We start from the raw sequence: 20,903 nt of genomic DNA on the forward strand, positions 1-20,903 counted from the left end.
ACTTCCCTTCTTCCTTTCTTTCAATCTCTCTTTCTTTCTTCTACTAATTATTTCTTTCTACTTTTTCTCACTGTTATTCTGAGCCGGGTGGATGAAAGGCTCTTGGTGCTGCAGCCAGGAGTTAGTGCTGTGCCTCTGAAGTGGGAGAGCCAACTTCAGGACACGGGTCCACAAGAGACCTCCCAGCTCCACATAATATCAAGCAGCGAAAATCTCCCAGGGATCTCCATCTCAACACCAGCACCCAGCTTCAGTCAACGACCAGCAAGCTACAGTGCTGGTCACCCTATGCCAAGCAACTAGCAAGGCAGGAACACAACCCCACCCATTAGCAGAGAGGATACCTAAAAACATAATAAGGCCACAGGCACCCCAAAACACACCACCAGACGTGGACCTGTCCACCAGAAAGACAAGATCGAGCTTCAACCACCAGAACACAGGCATTAGTCCCCCCCACCAGGAAGCCTACACAACCTACTGAAACAACCTTAGCCACGGGGGACAGACACCAAAAACAACGGGAACTACGAATCTGCAGCCTGCAAAAAGGAGACCCCAAACACAGTAACATAAGCAAAATGAGAAAGCAGAAAAACACACAGCAGGTGAAGGAGCAAGATAAAAACCTACCAGACCTAACAAATGAAGAGGTAATAGGCAATCTACCTGAAAAAGAATTCAGAATAATGATAGTAAAGCTGATCCAAGATTCTATTTCCCAGATCCAAAATCTTGGAAATAGAATAGACAATATGCAAGAAACAGTTAACAAGGACCTAGAAGAACTAAAGATGAATCAAGCATCGATTAAAAACACAATAAATGAAATGAAAAATACTCTAGATGGGATCAATAGCAGAATAACTGAGGCAGAAGAACGGATAAGTGAGGTGGAAGATAAAATAGTGGAAATAACTGATGCAGAGAAAAATAAAGAAAAAAGAATGAAAAGAACAGAGGACAGTCTCAGAGACCTCTGGGACAACATTAAACGCACCAACATTCGAATTATAGGGGTTCCAGAAGAAGAAGAGAAAAAGAAAGGGACTGAGAAAATATTTGAAGAGATTATAGTTGAAAACTTCCCTAATATGGGAAAGGAAATAGTTAATCAAGTCCAGGAGGCACAGAGAGTCCCATACAGAATAAATCCAAGAAGAAATACGCCAAGACACATATTAATCAAACTGTCAAAAATTAAACACAAAGAAATCATATTAAAAGCAGCAAGGGAAAAACAACAAATAACACACAAGGGAATCCCCATCAGGTTAACAGCTGATCTCTCAGCAGAAACTCTACAAGCCAGAAGGGAATGGCAGGACATAATTAAAGTGATGAAGGAGAGAAACCTGCAACCAAGATTACTCTACCCAGCAAGGATCTCATTCAGATTTGATGGAGAAATTAAAACCTTTACAGACAAGCAAAAGCTGAGAGAGTTCAGCACCACCAAACCAGCTTTACAACAAATGCTAAAGGAACTTCTCTAGGCAAGAAACACAACAGAAGGACTATACCTACAACAACGAACCCAAAGCCATTAAGGAAATGGGAATAGGAACATACATATCAATAATTACCTTAAATGTAAATGGACTAAATGCTCCCACCAAAAGACACAGAGTGGCTGAATGGATACAAAAACAAGACCCATATATATGCTGTCTACAAGAGACCCACTTCAGACCTAGAGACACATACAGATTGAAAGTAAGGGGATGGAAAAAGATATTCCATGCAAATGGAAATCAAAAGAAAGCTGGAGTAGCAATTCTTATATCAGACAAAATAGACTTTAAAATAAAGACTATTAGAAGAGACAAAGAAGGACACTACATAACGATAAAGGGATCGATCCAAGAAGAAGATATAACAATTGTAAATATTTATGCACCCAACATAGGAGCACCTCAATACATAAGGCAAATACTAACAGCCATAAAAGGGGAAATCGACAGTAACACAATCATAGTAGGGGACTTTAACACCCCACTTTCACCAATGGACAGATCATCCAAAATGAAAATAAATAAGGAAACACAAGCTTTAAATGATACATTAAACAAGATGGACTTAGTTGATATTTATAGGACATTCCACCCAAAAACAACAGAATACACATTTTTCTCAAGTGCTCATGGAACATTCTCCAGGATAGATCATATCTTGGGTCACAAATCAAGCCTTGGTAAATTTAAGAAAATTGAAATTGTATCAAGTATCTTTTCCGACCACAATGCTATGAGACTAGACATCAATTACAGGAAAAGATCTGTAAAAAATACAAACACATGGAGGCTAAACAATACACTACTCAATAATGAAGTGATCACTGAAGAAATCAAAGAGGAAATTAAGAAATACTTAGAAACAAATGACAATGGAGACACGACGACCCAAAACCTATGGGACGCAGCAAAAGCAGTTCTAAGGGGGAAGTTTATAGCAATACAATCCCACCTTAAGAAACAGGAAACATTTCGAGTAAACAACCTGACCCTGCACCTAAAGCAATTAGAGAAAGAAGAACAAAAAACCCCCAAAGTTAGCAGAAGGAAAGAAATCATAAAGATCAGATCAGAAATAAATGAAAAAGAAATGAAGGAAACGATAGCAAAGATCAACCAAACTAAAAGCTGGTTCTTTGAGAAGATAAACAAAATTGACAAACCATTAGCCAGACTCATCAAGAAAAGAAGGGAGAAGACTCAAATCAGTAGAATTAGAAATGAAAAAGGAGAAGTAACAACTGACACTGCAGAAATACAAAAGATCATGAGAGATTACTATAAGCAACTCTATGCCAATAAAATGGACAACCTGGAAGAAATGGACAAATTCTTAGAAATGCACAACCTACCAAGACTGACTCAGGAAGAAATAGAAAATATGAATAGACCAATCACAAGCACTGAAATTGAAACTGTGATTAAAAATCTTCCATCAAACAAAAGCCCAGGACCAGATGGCTTCACAGGCGAATTCTACCAAACATTTAGAGAAGAGCTAACACCCATCCTTCTCAAACTCTTCCAAACAATATCAGAGGAAGGAACACTCCCAAACTCATTCTACGAGGCCACCATCACCTTGATACCAAAACCAGGCAAGGATGTCACAAAGAAAGAAAACTACAGGCCAATATCACTGATGAACATAGATGCAAAAATCCTCAACAAAATACTAGCAAACAGAATCCAACAGCACATTAAAAGGATCATACACCATGATCAAGTGGGGTTTATTCCAGGAATGCAAGGATTCTTCAATATACGCAAATCAATCAATGTGATACACCATATTAACAAGTTGAAGGAGAAAAACCATATGATCATCTCAATAGATGCAGAGAAAGCTTTCGACAAAATTCAACACCCATTTATGATAAAAACCCTGCAGAAAGTAGGCATAGAGGGAACTTTCCTCAACATAATAAAGGCCATATATGACAAACCCACAGCCAACATTGTCCTCAATGGTGAAAAACTGAAACCATTTCCACTAAGATCAGGAACAAGACAAGGCTGCCCACTCTCACCACTCTTATTCAACTTAGTTTTGGAAGTTTTAGCCACAGCAATCAGAGAAGAAAAGGAAATAAAAGGAATCCAAATTGGAAAAGAAGAAGTAAAGCTGTCACTGTTTGCAGATGACATGATACTATACATAGAGAATCCTAAAGATGCTACCGAAAAACTACTAGAGCTAATCAATGAATTTGGTAAAGTAGCAGGATACAAAATTAATGCACAGAAATCTCTGGCATTCCTGTACACTAATGATGAAAAATCTGAAAATGAAATCAAGAAAACACTCCCATTTACCATTGCAACAAAAAGAATAAAATATCTAGGAATAAACCTACCTAAGGAGACAAAAGACCTGTATGCAGAAAATTATAAGACACTGATGAAAGAAATTAAAGATGATATAAATAGATGGAGAGATATACCATGCTCCTGGATTGGAAGAATCAATATTGTGAAAATGACTCTACTACCCAAAGCAATCTACAGATTCAATGCAATCCCTATCAAACTACCACTGGCATTTTTCACAGAAGTAGAACAAAAAATTTCAAAATTTGTTTGGAAAAACAAAAGACCCCGAATAGCCAAAGCAATCTTGAGAACGAAAAACGGAGCTGGAGGAATCAGCCTGCCTGACTTCAGACTATACTACAAAGCTACAGTAATTAAGACAGTGTGGTACTGGCATAAAAACAGAAAGATAGATCAGTGGATCAGGATAGAAAGCCCAGAGATAAACCCACGCACATATGGCCAACTTATCTTTGATAAAGGAGGCAGGAATGTACAGTGGAGAAAGGACAGCCTCTTCAATAAGTGGTGCTGGGAAAACTGGACAGGGACATGTAAAAGTATGAGATTAGATCATTCCCTAACACCATACACAAAAATAAGCTCAAAATGGATTAAAGACCTAAATGTAAGGCCAGAAACTATCAAACTCTTAGAGGAAAACATAGGTAGAACACTCTATGACATAAATCACAGCAAGATCCTTTTGGACCCACCTCCTAGAGAAATGGAAATAAAAACAAAGATAAACAAATGGGACCTAATGAAACTTCAAAGCTTTTGCACAGCAAAGGAAACCATAAACAAGACCAAAAGACAACCCTCAGAATGGGAGAAAATATTTGCAAATGAAGCAACTGACAAAGGATTAATCTCCAAAATTTATAAACAGCTCATGCAGCTCAATAGCAAAAAAACAAACAACCCAATCCAAAAATGGGCAGAAGACTTAAATAGGCATTTCTCCAAAGAAGATATACAGACTGCCAACAAACACATGAAAGAATGCTCAACATCATTAATCATTAGAGAAATGCAAATCAAAACTACAATGAGATATCATCTCACACCAGTCAGAATGGCCATCATCAAGAAATCTAGAAACAATAAATGCTGGAGAGGGTGTGGAGAAAAGGGAACACTCTTGCACTGCTGGTGGGAATGTGAATTGGTACAGCCACTATGGAGAACAGTATGGAGGTTCCTTAAAAAACTAAAAATAGAACTACCATATGACCCAGCAATCCCACTACTAGGCATATACCCTGAGAAAACCATAATTCAAAAAGAGACATGTACCAAAATGTTCATTGCAGCTCTATTCACAATAGCCCGGAGCTGGAAACAACCTAAGTGTCCATCATCGGATGAATGGATAAAGAAGATGTGGCACATATATACAATGGAATATTACTCAGCCATAAAAAGAAACGAAACTGAGCTATTTGTAATGAGGTGGATAGACCTAGAGTCTGTCATACAGAGTGAAGTAAGTCAGAAAGAGAAAGACAAATACCGTATGCTAACACATATATATGGAATTTAAAAAAAAAAAAAAATGTCATGAAGAACCTAGGGGTAAAACGGGAATAAAGACACAGACCTACTTGAGAATGGACTTGAGGATATGGGGAAGGGGAAGGGTAAGCTGTGACAAAGGGAAAGAGAGGCATGGACATATATACACTACCAAACGTAAGGTAGATAGATAGTGGGAAGCAGCCGCAGAGCACAGGGAGATCAGCTCGGTGCTTTGTGACCGCCTGGAGGGGTGGGATGGGGAGGGTGGGAGGGAGGGAGATGCATGAGGGAGGGGATGTGGGAACAGATGTATATGTATGACTGATTCACTTTGTTATAAAGCAGAAACTAATAAAAAAAAAAAAAAGATTAAAAAATAAAAAAATAAAAAATAAATAAAAATAAAAAAAAATAATAAATAAATAAAAGTGACAGTGTAAAACAAACTCTTCCTTCCTCTCCTTGATTAGTATAAATCATCCTTCGCTGCTTTTCAACTGTCTTTTACTTGGATTGATTAACTTTAAAGAGAGTTCAAGAGCCAAGATTAAGGCCCTATTAAACTGCCCACCTTATGAGAAGAATAGGATGGCAATTCTTTCAGAGTTATAGTATTGTTTTCTTGTTGTTCACTTGCCCTTAAGTTATTAAATTCAAAAGAGCTGGCAGCTTCCCAATAGGAGTGGAAATATTTTAGCAACATGCAGCCAGACTGCTGTCACATCCAAGGTAATGAATAACCTCTCGTATTGTGCAGCTTACTACAATCGAAAATACTTTTTCCCTTCATCTTCGGGAAAAGAAGCCTGGGCTTGGACAAAACACTTTCCTTCCATTTAGTTTATTTTGCAGAACTCTTCATGAGCTGTGGATATGCCATGTAACATCATCATCACCATCACACTTACTAAGAACTTGCTGTAACCAAACTAAGGGAATTCAAAGAGGAAGAGGGAGAAGAGAAGGAAGCTTGAACCAATTAAACCCTCACCATGAGCCGGCACCACGCAAGCCTCACGCTAAGAGTAGTCAGTCTTCACAACAATCCTATGCAATAGGTTTCTTTATTGTGTCTCCTCAAATCTAAGACAACATCTATTTTAAGAGGCACTGATACTTTACATACCACTAAAAAAGATGAAAATGCTACCAAATAAACTAAAACACCCTGGTTTCTTATCACACCAATTGTAAGACACCACCTGATTTTAGGGATGTTAAAATTAGTCTTTGAATCAGTGAAACTCGGGAATATTTCCAGATTCCGATGGAGACGCAGCATGGCCAAAGTGCCCGGGAGACTGTTCTTCCCTTGTAAGGCCCCATTTCCCCCCTCGGCACCCACAACAAACACACCTGGGGGCCCTGCCTCTGGGCTCACCTCCATGACCTCCTGCTTTCAAGAGAGAAGGAGACAAACGTTCCTTGAGTACCAGGCACTTTCACACTCCTTATCACATGTAACCCTGACCGGCAGGGCGGTTGCTAGCAAGGCACCTCTGTGAGAAAAGGAAAAAGGCACCCTTTCCTTAAGACACTAGCTCCCCCTGTCAGAAAGTGGTCAAATATACTGATTTTGTCAGAACAAGATACTACCATTTGCCGAAAACTGTCATAATGAATATACAAATCTATCATGTGAAATGGTCCCCTTAGAGGCGGTACCCTTGTGCAGTGTGCGACCTGCACCGCTGTACACAGTGGCCCTAATGAGTCAGCCACGAAGATACTATTATCCCATGTTACAGATGAAGAAGCTATAACTTGCCTAAAAGGATCAAGTTCAGGCCTATATGGTTTCAAAGCTACCTGGTCAACTCACAAGGGACTTAAAAATCAGGTAGAAACACAGGCCGTATGCGTGCATGTGTGCGGCGGTGGGGATGTCTATACAGGAATATACTAAACACATGCCACCAGAGAGCATGGGGAGGACGCAGAAACCCCGTGGCTGAGGCACCTGGGGAAGGCTTCTCGGGGGAGGGAAGCGGAAGGGATCCAGGAGGTCAGGAGAGCAGGCAAGAACAGAGGACAGCCTCAACCCCGGGGAGCCTTGAGTGTGTGTGTGGGGGGGACAAAGTCAAGGTCGGGGGGCAGCAACGCCTGGTCCTCGGAACAACCACCACGGGAGCCTGCCCAAGAAAGGCAAGGGCACCCAGCCTCCAGAGCAGGAGGCCCATCGAGAGGGACGGGGACGGGGCACGGCACACAGGAAGCTTGCCCCATTGGCAAGTCCCCAGTCCCGCTGATGGGGGCTGAGAAGCTGAATCTGTATTTGAAATCTGTGGATTTTTAAAGGCTGGCAACTAAATGAGATTTTCCTGAAAAAAAAAAAAAACTGTGCAGGCCAAACAAATCAAGTCTTCAGGTTACACCTATCCTGAGAGCTGCCAATTTTCAATTTCTGAGAAAAGGTTTTCCACCTAGGTGACTAGGACCACTGTTAAGTGGCAGGAGGAAAGCCAGAGAGCCTGGTCTGAAGAGACAGACAGACAGACAGACAGACGGACAGGCACAGAGAGAGCTGAGGCCCCAGACCCTTCCCCCACCCCTCTGGCTCCCCAACACCCAGCAAAGCGCCGGGCTCTGCGTAGGCAGATTCTGAATGCCAGTTATTTCCTATTTCATAGACTCTGAGTTTTTCAGATCTTCCACAATGATGCTGACGTGTAATCCAAGAAAAAATTAGATTGAAAAAATGTACATGGACATTAGAAATAGAGGCACAGTAAGTGACAAAATAAGGTCTCCCTCTTGGGGGAGAAAGACACTGATCCCCAGACACCCTGGGCCCCAGACAGTCTGACAGGCTCTGGGCCAAACACCAGCTGAGGAAGGACAGCAGGGCCACAGCTGCCGACACTCGGCAGAGATACAAACTCTGGTCACAGACAAAACGTGTCTCCCAGCTGATGGTGTTCTATGTTCCTCTCTGAGGCTGATTAGACATTTGTGTGTGGGGGTGAGCTGGGGGGGACGTCAAACCTTACGCCCGTCCCTGTCCTTCTCTCGTAAGGATATATTAGGGTGACACCAAAAGTGCATAGTGTTCAGGTGACAAAAAAGAAAGAAAAAGGAAAAGGTGACAGATTTAGAATCGATGAGGAAAAGGCATTCTTGACACAAGAGTTACAATTGCTACAAGAAGACACCTGGTAGGTGAGGACGGCCAAGCCTCGAAGTGCCCAAGTCCAGAGCTTGAACGTGTGGGCCAGGTGAGCCGGCGCCCAGGTGCACAGAGGGCCCAGGTGCACAGAAGGCCTGGATTAGGGGAGGCCAGGCATGGAAAGGTACGGGAGCTCCCAGAGCTGGGTGTCCTCAGAGAGTTCCCACGTGTCGGCCATGGGAGGGGGGGGCATGAAGACAGCATGGCCCGAAGCGGCACCCCGGCCTCCCTGCCCACCCCAGCTGCAGAATAACATTAGACTGCCTGCTTTGTTCACAAAGATCTGCATGTCAGTGACCGCACTTGATCCTCCTCGCTATCCTGTGGAGTAACCAAGTAGATGGTGCCACCACCACCACCACCACCATCATCATCACCACTATCATCACCACCATCACCACCACTACCATCAGCACCATCAGCACCACCACCAGCAGCACCACCACTGTCACCACCACCACCACCATCACTGCCATCATCACCACCACCAGCACCATCATCATCACCACTATCATCACCACCATCACCACCACTACCATCAGCACCATCAGCACCACCACCAGCAGCACCACCACCGTCACCACCACCACCACCATCACTGCCATCATCACCACCACCAGCACCATCATCATCACCACTATCATCACCACCATCACCACCACTACCATCAGCACCATCAGCACCACCACCAGCAGCACCACCACTGTCACCACCACCACCACCATCACTACCATCATCACCACCATCAGCACCATCATCATCACCACCGTCACCACCACCATCATCACCACCACCATCATCACTACCATCACCACCACCATGAGCATCAGCCTCACTATCACCGTCGTCCCCATTTACAGTGGAGAGAGCCAGGGCTCAAAGAAGTTAGCGAGATGCCAAGGAGTCCCGGGCAGACAACACACAAAGTCAAAACCTGACCAACATCTTCCAAGTTGACCTCCGTATCTGCCCACCCACGTGGGTCCAGCGCTGCTCCAGGAGGGAGTACTGACAGTGGGGCCCTGGGAGGAACACAACGAGCCTTGGGCCCCTCTCTGCACCCTGCCTCGTGGCTAGAGAGACATTCCGAACGATTCGTTACAACTAAGAGTAGCTACACCAAAAAGGGAACTTTACCCTCTGTGTGTTTATTATCATTTACAACAGGCACTCACTTCAGGGAGCAGAAAGCTGGAAAATGAGAGTGCCAGATGCAGGGCCACCAACCCACCCGGAGCACATCGTTAATATGCATGCCCCTGCACGGCCTGGCAAGAGATCTAGAGCTAGGGACAGAGAACCGCCACATACAGGGCATCAGCTTTTCTTGGCCAAAAAAAAAAGAAAAAAAGGGTACCAACACACACAGTAAACCCAGGGCCTTCAGGCAACAGTGGGCACCATACATGTGCCAGCAGCACCCCCTGGTGGCCAGTCTGAGCACTACACCCTCCAATCCCAGGATGAAGCCATTCCCAAGACTGAGCAGACAGACCCTAATGAAAATACGGCTACCATTCCCTGAGTCCCAACTCTGAGATGCTGTGCTTTGCCCGCCACCCACTTAATCTTCACATTAATCCAGTGAGGGAGGGGCTGCTATCCCCATTTGCAAATGAGTAAACGGAGCCCAGGGAGGGGACTGCAAGGTCACAGGGCAGGTGAGCACACAGCAGAAGCACAGCCCAGGCCGGCCTGACGCCTGTCCTAAATGACAAGTCACCACGTGATGCACAAAAGGGGTCGACTTCTCTGCACTGCCTGAGTCAGGCCGGGTTTCCCTTGGCGGGGCTGGGGCCGGGGGCTTCTGCCCCAGTTCCGTCTGGTCTCACAGTGAATTCAGTCTGTGACCAGTCACAGAGCTGCTCGTCTCTTCGACACACACTTTTCGATGTGTAGGTTATACGTCAATTTTTTAAAACTTAAACAGCAAAATTTTAAGGGAAAGATATAGGGGGAAAAGGGGATTCTGATTCACAAGTGAATCTCTTATTTAAAATGACAAAGTGAGGTGAGAAGCCCAGACCTGGCCGTGAACCCACCTTGGCCATGTGTTCTTGGTCTCCCTCCTGAGCTTCCGCTTCTACATCTGCTGGGGCTGCAGGAGGACCGCAGGACACTCCCAGCCCGGTGACCGACACCTCTGAGGCACCGTCTCACATGAAGCCATAGAAGGGCACCTGTCTGGGTCAGGACCGGGGTGCCCAGCCCCTAACCAGCCCCAGCTCCCCACCGCCAGTGTGATGGAGTCTGCGTAAGTCTCTGAACCTCTCCAGGCCCCAGTGGGAAGTGGCCTTCGCATGGTTTAAAGTGGAACCTGGTCTCTGAGCCTCACCCAGAGGCTAATTTACAGGGAGACAGACAGAGCCACCTGGACAGAAGCCAGGGTGTGCAGACGGCTCCAGCCTCCCCCACGGCCTGGAGGGGCCCGTTATGCACCTGCCCTCCCACCTGCTACCCCACTCGTGGATCACCTCCAAGGTGCCCTCCCAGCTCTGAGGTTCAGGGGGCTGAAGTTCCAATAAATGCACAGCCTGATTTGTGGTGTTATTACCATGCAGCTCACGAAATGCTGATGAGCCTGCCGACTTCTGCAGCTCACAAAGTTAACATTTCTATTAAATGCAAAGGAGAAAGCCCATGGGTGCTCCTCTGTTGAAACAGGATTAACAAAATAAAATGAGAAAGGCTCAGTATCAGCTATAATTAAGGCTGGGCCAACAGTTGTATTATAATTTTATGCATACGCATTTCTTCCATGTTGAAACTTGACATCATTTTTCTGAGTTATTTTTAAGCACTCTCAAAGTGAGAGCCCCGGGCAAGAGAGTCTACTAGTCACATTTAACATAATCATAGCTGAAGAGCAGCCCCAGGGCCCTTTCCTTCGGAAAGCACCACAAATAACTTTATGTAAACAGAAACTGCACTCCCATCACCCAGTTCTCTAAGTGGCAGCACCGGCCCGCCCCAGAGGGTGTGTGGGAAGCTCTGAGGATGTGGGAGCCCCCGTGAACGCTTCTGACACCACAGCTCCCCTTGTGCAAAACACCGAGGTGGCCCCAGAACTCTTGACGCCATGCCTCCAAAGCGACCGAGTCTCCGGGATCGTTTCCATGGGAAAAACAAAATGTGCAAAATCCTCTCCCGTTTTGCGATGTATTTTAGGGGGACTGCAATGCCCAGGGCTGCCACCATCACCAAGGCCTCTGAGTTTCCGGTTTGGGGTTTTTGCTGTTTTAGTTTATTTTGGTTCCTTTCTGTGGTGGAGACACCATTAGTCTTAACTTCAGAAGGTAAAGGGCTGCCTAGAACCGGCTTCAGCACTGGGCCTCAGGACAGAGGCTCCGAGGTCAAACCCCACCCACGTGGCCACTTCTGCCTGGCTGGAGGGACCTCTCCCTTCCCGAGCCCGTAGGTCCTTGGCTGGAAACCCGCAGTGGCAACTGCAGCCGCCCTGCTGACCTCATGAGGACAGTGGAGGCAGGGGTCACCATGTGGAGGGATACTGGGAAAAGGGCTTTGTGGACGGCTCCACGTGACGAAGGTGCAGAGCAGAACTGGGAAGAATGGGTGAAACGGGCTTGTGAACCCAACCCACCAGGCAGGTGGACACGGCTCAGCACGCACACCATGGCTGTACACACTGGGCAAGTTCCTGCAGATGGCAGGTGGGTCCCTGTGCACGGGTCACTGCCTCGCATGGGGAGACGCACACACGTGTGGCTCTCTGCAGACGCTCTGGGAGGGCAGCCACCATGGCTCAAGAGGCCCAGCGCCCCATCCAGGCCAGTGCAGTCCCACAGAAATAGGACCACTGGGACTTCCCTGGTGGCGCAGTGGCTAAGAATCCGCCTGCCAGTGCAGGGGACACAGGTTCGAGCCCCGGTCCGGGAAGATCCCACATGCCACGGAGCAACTAAGCCCGTGCGCCACAACTACTGAGGCTGCGCTCTAGAGCCCGTGAGCCACAACTACTGAGCCCGCGTGCCACAACTACTCAGCCCGCGTGCCACAACTACTGAAGCCCACGCGCCTAGAGCCCCTGCTCCGCAACGAGAAGCCACCGCAATGAGAAGCCCGCGCACCACAACGATGAGTAGCCCCCGCTCACCGCAACTAGAGAAAGCCCACGTGCAGCAAAAACACTCAATGCAGCCAAAATAACAATAAATAAATACATTTAAATTAAAGAAAAATTTTTAAAAAGAAATAGAACCACTGCTGTGATTTCAAATTTTCAAGCAGCCACATTAAAATGAAAAGAAACAAGTAAAATTAATTTTAATCATATGTTTTGTTACCCCAGTATATCCAAAATATTATCACTTCACTTGTAATCCATTTTTAAAAGAGAGATGAAAAATTTCCCATTCTTTTGATGTTGCTGTCGTACTAAGTATTCAAAATCTGGTGTGTATTTCCCACTTCCAGCACATTGCAGTCTGGACTAGAACACAGATCCAGTATTCACATTATTTCCAGGACACCTGGCAACTTTTTCACTGCAGATCAGAGAAATGTGGTTTGCAGGTGCCACTCCCCGACAGCCAGTGAGACAGGAGAGGGCCTCCAGCACCCCGAAATTGCTCTGTGGCATGTGGGATCTTCCCCGACCAGGGCTCGAACCCGTGTCCCCTGCATTGGCAGGCGGACTGTTAACCACCGCGCCACCAGGGAAGCCCCAACTTCAATCAAATTTTAAATACCTGCTTTACTTATCATGAAAGCCTGCCAGTCGTCTCAGTTACAAAGTATTTTGAACTTGCAAATTAATTTAAGAAGAAAGAACTGCCCTCTAATATTCAGACGTATCTAAGGTCTGTTCAAATTCCAGAACAGAGCCTTAAATTTAAGCAAGAGCCACAGGGAAAAGAAGAATTTTCCAAACCCCACCAGCCACCCAGCTCCAGCCTACCAGAATGATCTGGTCCATTCTTCCTGGTAACCAGTGTATGAAGTAAACATCAGGTGTGTTCTCCACATACCTGGGCTATTCAGTTTTTCACTAGGGAAAAAAGTAATTTTTAACTTAGTCTCACAATTCAACATTTAATGAATGCCTAATATATACCACATACTATGTATGCGAAGCACATTTAGAAATGAGTAAGACACAAACTCCAGAAACATAAACAAATAATGCCATGTTGCTCGTGAAAACAATTTAAAGTGACTGTGGTTTTATTTGTGGCCCAAATTCATTGACTGCTGCCTTGGAAAGAACAGAGAGTCCAGACTTGCAGCCAGTGCCCGACCTGCCCCTCACCGGGCTTGGGCAGCTACCACTCTTTTTACAGGGCAGGGACCTTTAGAAGGTCAGACAGCCTGTCCTCTTCCCTGACTCGCCTCCAGCTCGTGCAGCCTTAGGGTGACCCTGGCGAGGCCATCTCCTCCCACTGCCTCCGACCGAGCCAGCGGCGGCCCCTGGACCTCCTCCCCTGCAGGTCCAGCATCCCGGTCTCAGCCATGCCCTGCCATACCTGACGGGTCCCGCTGCTGGGACAGCGCCCACACGGTGGCCAGGCCAGTCCCCACGTGCAGCCGCCCCCTCTGCAGGCACAGCTGTCTCCTAGGCTATCTCCACTTCCGCAGGGCCTTTCCCATGCATGTCCCCTAGGGGGCGATAAAGCGCAAAGGAGAACTCCGGCCTCAGGGAGCTAGTCCTGAGCTGCCTGAAATTCTGCAAAGTGGAGAGGGCTGGCGAGTGCCTGCTTTCTGATTATCAAACTTTTTTTTTTTAATCCAGAACCTCATGCTTCAAGTTTCAGCTCCAACCTCCGTCTGTCAGAGAGGCTTTTCTTAAATCCCCTTCAATATAAATTAGGTCCCCATTATTTTCTCTTGCCCACTCCCCCCCCATCCTCCGCTTTGAAGCAATTACCGCAATCTGTAATCATGTATTTAACGGTGTATCTATTTATTTGTTTAACGTGCCCCTCCTAAAAGACTGTAAACTCCAAAAATATCAATATCATTTAATTCAAAATACAGCTAAAAGCTTAAAGAGATCAATGTTTGAGGTTAACAAATGCTGCATTTCCTTTGTCGTGAGGACTACAGCATTTCCAGAACATTCACGTAAGAACCCCCGAGGCTAAGGTTAACCAAGACAGTCAACTCACACTTCCCAGAGAAACAGACAAGACTAAGGGCTGGGGAAGAAAGAGTGGCTCAGGGTGGGTCAGCCGCCGGGCAACCCACATCCCGGTAAAACCAAAACTTCTCCGGTCCTCTGACTCCTGCCCAGCGACGGGTAAGGGCTGCCCCATGGCCGTCCTGGGGCAGGGCTGCACAGAACTTCGGCTCCAGGGGCCTCTTCAGAGTGGACGGAAGGGCCTCAGTCCCCAGGAAGGGTCTCTCTGAGGTGCTTCCAGTAACCCGGCAAGCCCTGCACCAACTCAGAAATAAAAACGGGGAGCAGAATTCAAAAGCTCTTCTCTCTACCGCTGCAGGAGGGAATTGAGAATAATGGACCACGGCAGTGTGTATGGAGCCTGGAAAGTTTCATATCCCTGTGCCTGTTCGGTTCATCACGGCTCTTTCCCTGAAACCAAACACAGACGAAGGCTGGCTGGTCTCTAAGCTAAAATCCACTCAATCACCAGTCCTATGGGTTTTTACTCTGGTCCATTTCTCTAAATCTGCCCCAAACCTCCACTCCCACACCCACTGCCTTGGGGTGAGTGTCATCCTCCCTGGGATGCACCGTAACGGCACCTGATGCCGGGTCTTGCTCCTGCCTGCATTTCTGCCCCTGCAAAAAATGTCCTCCTATTTATTCTTTATAACTTCAGAAATTACTAGAAAGCTACAGTAATTCACAGTGCGGTGCTGATGAAGGATAAACAAACAGATCAATGGAATAGACCAGAGAGCTCAGAAATGGACCCCCATGTAATTTTCAACAAAGGATCACAGTAACTACGTGGCTGGGCTAGGTGCACCGCACCCCCTCAAGCCTTCAACTCTCAGGGCTTACTTCCATCGTAGTCTCTGGCACCATCTCCTAAAGGATCAGTTCTCTACTGCTAGGACTGTGTGACGTCCTCAGGGGGAAACGGCGAATCATATCTGCCTGCATTCTCACTTCCCGGCACAAACTTTGGCACAAACATTTGGGTGAACCAAGGAATCTGCTTGGAAGAAAAAAAAAGGAAGAAAGAAGGAAGGAGGAAGGATGGGAAGGGGGAAGGGAGGGAGGAAGGGAGAATCCTAGGGGGCAGAGAAGTGGTGGTGGCCCCAGAGGAAGAGGCCTGCTGGCAGAGATGGGGAAAAAAATATCTAACAGAAAGAAGGAAGCCAGCTTGGGCCCCACAAGGAGGCTTGGGGCTGACTTACAAGGTCCTCCAGGTTGCCAGGACCTCCAAGACCCTTCGTTTCCAGAATGCGGCTCCCAAAGCCCCCTGATCCTTGGCTCCAGACGCGGTGGCTGATTTGGTCCCCTCATCCCCCTACACCCCCAACAAGGCCAGCAGCTGCCTCTGAAGTCCAGTCCCTACCCTTCCCATCCTGCCTCGGCCCAGACCCAACTGGGGCACAAACGTGCCAGATTCCAGAGTTCAAAAATTTGCAGCTCCATTTGTTACATGATTTAAAAGAAGAAAAATCTGTTACCCAAGTTAAAATCCTTTTTCTATTAATATGCCAAGCATAAGCTGTTTATAAGCATATAATTATATATTTTATGTCCCTTGAAAAAAAAGACATAACTTCAAACCTACAATAGCTGTTTAATATGACAATTTGTTTCACCCCCAGATTACTTTTCTTTCTTTTAAAAAAAAATCAATCAATGGGAATTCCCTGGCAGTCCAGTGGTTAGGACTCAGCGCTTTCACTACGGGGGGCCCAGGTTCAATCCCCTGTCAGGGAACCAAGATCCTGCAAGCTGCACAGTGCAGCAATAAATAAATTAATAATAATAAAAAAAATTTTTAACCAATCAAAGTCTATCACATTTTCCAACCACAACTGCTTTCAAGGAGCAAGTAGATCTCAATGCACTAAGCTGCACAGCAGAGAGACTGGGGTCTTGGTGAAAGGGATAAAGAGCAGTGCCCGCAGCATCTCCAGTGCACCATAACCCAGGTAGTGGGCAGGATCGTGTCTCCCGCAGATGAAGCGGTGCGTTCCATGAGTTATGTGACTCCCTCAGGTCAGGAATCTGGTGAGTAGCAGGTCCCTGGCCCCAGAGCACGTGTTCATTCCACCCTCCAGACTCTTCCAGCCCTTAAAGTTGACACCTGCCCTTGAGAAATGGCAGACAGTGAAAGTTTAACAGAATAAACAGCTGCTAACAAAGAGAAAACAACTCTAGGCTAAATCCCTTCTACATAATTAAATCAGCCCCTCTTGCTGGGGAGGTTTTCAGAAGCAGCATGCATGAAACTATCTACAAAGGAAATGCAATTAAGGAGCGTCTTTTTAATATACCCAATTCTTGACTGCCCTTGCCCTAGGCAGAAACTTAATTCTACTGAAGGATAGCTGTCTTTGAAAAGTTGTTATGTAAATTGTAAGGTAAGGGGAGAAAAGACACAGGAACCATTTTACAAGGTAAATGGGAAACCGGCTGAGAAGGGAGCGGTGCGGCAACAGATCTCCAGTTCACGGCAATGACCACCGCGGCTGGCTTACCATCAAAAAGCTGGACCTTAGAGACCAAATGCGACTCCATCTTATCATTTATTTTACTGGCTCTCCTACGTTAACCCAACAACCAAGCAAAACAGGAGACTCTTTTCAGGAATTAGCTGACCACAAGTTAACAGCAACGTATTTTAAAACATGATTTTTGGTCACTTATTACAGCTGAAAATTGAAGGAAACTACAACAAGTGCCAGGTTTAAAAAAAAAAAAAAAACTGTTAAGTAAACTCCAGAAGAGGAGAGGTGGGCAGTGCCTGTCGTGTATCATCGGCAGTGGCCCAATGTCTTGGGAGAGGAAAGGCACCAAACAGAGAAGAGAGTGTAATAGGGAAGAACAAATCTGACTCCATGCTGGATCTGATTTTTTTCCTTTAAACTTTGTATTCTATTGCTTTTGCTACAAGTTAAGAATGTTGCCTAAAATATACAGGTTAGCCCATTCTCAAGGCTCTGACCTTTAAAGGTACAACACTTCTCCATTCACACAAAGATAAAAAGTCGCGACACACAGGATATCATTTGTCTTGGAGGTTTATAGGAACACTGTGACCAGACCTAGATGCACAGCTGCAAGAACAACAGATTCCGGCACCAAGAAGTTCGCAGCAACCAACCAAACGCCTCCACTTTTGGTATAAAAGAAGGCTGAATTCTAACTCAGGTAAGATGGTTCCTTGGGACACTAGTCCACCATCTTCTCCGTCTGCTGGCTTTCCAAATAAAGTCACTATTCCTTGCCCAAAAAACTCATCTCTCGATTTATTGACCTGTCGTGCGGCAAAAAGTACAAGCTTGGACTCGTAACATCATCATTGTCAGAAAGAATGCCTGGCATAGTTCAGGGGTCCTGACCCACCACTCCGGCTCTGGGTCTGCTCCATCACTTCACACACACGCACATACACACACTCACTTGCCGGAATCTGACACAACAATGGGATGAGGGCAGGACCAAGGGTCAAAGGACTCTTTACCATCCCTGCCTGGCATGTCGAGAGGAGTGTCATGCAAAGCTGTTGGCTTGAACTGAAGAAGCCAAGAAAAGTGCCCCTGGCGTTTGGGCACCAAACACCCAGCAAACATAAGCTCTACGTGTCTTCTGCAGCCCTCAGCATGCAGGACACTCAGTATAGCTGCTTTGGTTATGAACCGGTAGGCTCAGAAGATGAAGCTGGAGGGGCAGTTGTGGAGGGTAAGCCCTGTGACACTAAGTTTATATTTCCGAAGTCACTGGGCTCTGCCAGGGAACCAGGCTGGAAGGGGGCAGGAGGCGGTCAGATAGTTCATTCATTTTTCCATTCAGTAAAGGCACCCTGGGCACCCACTCGGGGCCAGGCGCTGATCCAGGGGTTGGAAGTACAAGCCAGGCAGGCACCCAGAAGTTTGGATTTCATCCCAAGTCAGAGGAAGTTGATTTTTAAAGCCTCAGCTCTGCCATTTCTAAACTGTATGAAGTTGACCTCTCTGAACTTTTGTTCCTCGTCAGTAAATGACACACAAATTAGACTAGGTGTCGGGAAAACTGAGTAGCAAAAAGCATGAGGTCAGTGCCCCAGTGTGGATGCTTTCTGTTAATTACACAGGAAGGAGCCCCAAGGTCAACGTTAAGGGGCTTTGACCAGGTGTTCAGTAGAAGATCCATCGCAGTCCTGCATCCAGCCAGCAGAAAGGATGTGTCGCCCAAGAAGCCAGGGACGGCTGCCTGGAGGAGGTGCCATGTCAGCTTAACTTTAAAGGGTGAGGAACAAGGGCCCACAGAGCTAGGCGGCAGGTAGAGGCTAAATTACAATTTATCGGGCTTCCCTGGTGGAGCAGTGGTTAAGAATCAGCCTGCCAATGCAGGGGACAAGGGTTCGAGCCCTGGTCCGGGAAGATCCCACATGACCCGGAGCAATTAAGCCCGTACGCCACAACTACTAGGCCTGCGCTCTGGAGCCTGCGAGCCACAACTACTGAAGCCCGCGCGCCTAGAGCCTGTGCTCTGCAACAAGAGAAGCCACCGCAATGAGAAGCCCGAGCACCACAACGAAGAGTAGCCCCCGCTCACCGCAACTAGAGAAAGCCCGCGCACAACAATTAAGACCCAACGCAGCCAAAATAAATAAATTTATAAATAAATAAATTACAATTTATCACAGGGTATTACTGGGTTACCAGCAGTAACAAGCTAATCCCTGGAGTTTATGGCTCCCTCTACAGGACACAAAGAAACTTTCCTTCAGCAGCTCGGTGGAACCCTTTCCCTTCAAAACATCCTGGCCAAGAACATGGGTCTAAAGGAACTATCCATTTCACAGAGGAGGAAACTGAGGCCAGGCAACAAGGAGGCCGAGACAAGGCCCACGCAGCCACAGAGTCAGCAGCATCGGATTCGAACCTCCCGCCTGCCAGGACGCCTGCGCTGGGTCGCTAGCGCGCGCCCCGACCCCGCCCGTTGCCCCGGAAACGGCCCCGCACGCGCGAGCGCACTGCTTTCCCTTGCTCGTTCTTCCGCTAGCACCCTCGTTACTTTTTTTTTTTTAATAAAAACCCAAGGCGGCGGGATACTGCCAGCGATTTAACGTGCCGTCGAAGGACGCCGCTACGTCCGCTCTGCGCCCTGGGCCGCGGATCCCTCCGCCGCCCAGCGGCCTGCGCGCTTCTACCCGACTCCAAGCTCGAAACGGCTTCCCGCGCGCTGCGCCGCGCCCCACCCCCACCTCATCCCCACCCCAACCCCCAGCCCGGCTCACCTGCCGCCCGCGTCTCCATGGCAACGCCCCCACCGCGGAGGAAAAAAAAGCCTCGGGCTCTTCCGGGCCCCCTCCCGCGCCGACCGAGAAGGCGGGGCGCTCCGCTGATGCTTCGCTTTTTATTTTTATTTTTTTAAGAAAAGAGCCGGCGCGGTTATGGCGAATCTGCGGCATCCAACATGGCGGATGGAGTCTTCGCCCTCCTCTTCCCGGGGCGCTGACGACGGCGTAGCGGACGTCAGGCTCGGATGACCCTCCCCCAGCGGCGAGAACGGCCGGGCTGGGCCGGGCTACTGCGCATGCTCCGCTCCGGCGGTCGTGCTTTGTGTTCCGCTCCGCAGATTCCGTTGCTCCGGGTTTTGAGCCTCTCCTGGGAAGGGGCTAACGAGAGGCGTGGAACACAGGTTGGAGGATTGGGAGTCTTCACAGTGCTGCCAGAGCCAGCATCTATCTACCTGCCGGCCCATCCTTGGACCCACTCCTGCACTCCACCGGGCTGGACGAGGTTAAGGCAGCGCTCCGGTCCCAGTTCCCAGCGATTTAACTTTTCTTGGCTTTAGTTTACTGATTTGTCAATCGGGGCGGTAACAGCCTGCCTCCCTCTCAAAGGTTGCAGTGTTTCCTGAAGTGGGATGCTTTCCGCTAGGAGTACCCGACTTGATTTAGTCTTCCAGACTGAATTAAACAACTGGAACCGCCTCGACAGAATGACTGCCTTCTCTGTCCTCCTGTCTTGCAGAAAGTCTCAGTTGGGTGTGAGCACGCCTCCCTAACCCTTGCTCGTCTCCCTGAATCTGGCTCACAGTCTTCTTTCTGCAGGCAACAGTATCTGGTTGAGATGTAATGACCTCGTCTTCCTTTTGGTCTACCACTTCCTTCAGATCTCTGCTCAAATGATATCTCCTAGCGGGCCCTCCCAGACCACCCCATCCAATGTAACCCTCCTAAGTCACTTTCTGTTTTCTCCCTAGTATCAATTACTGCCTGACATTAATTTATCTCCAT

The 20,903-nt window shown here is 47.2% G+C and overlaps 1 protein-coding gene across 1 annotated transcript in view; it reads right to left on the minus strand.

Moving 5' to 3' along the window:
• The window catches only part of ZFAT (zinc finger and AT-hook domain containing), a gene marked incomplete at both ends in the record, with an annotated part of 174,332 nt that extends 154,260 nt beyond the window's left edge, over positions 1–20,072 (minus strand). Inside the window, one exon of the mRNA XM_079722448.1 lies at positions 19,899–20,072. Within this exon, the coding sequence (XP_079578574.1) occupies positions 19,899–19,917 (19 nt within the window). The remainder of the gene's footprint in view (positions 1–19,898) is intronic.
• Positions 20,073–20,903: the final 831 nt, after the last annotated feature.

The sequence above is a fragment of the Hyperoodon ampullatus genome (genome assembly GCF_949752795.1).
Source record: "Hyperoodon ampullatus genome assembly, chromosome: 17".
Classification (NCBI taxonomy): Eukaryota; Metazoa; Chordata; class Mammalia; order Artiodactyla; family Ziphiidae; genus Hyperoodon; species Hyperoodon ampullatus.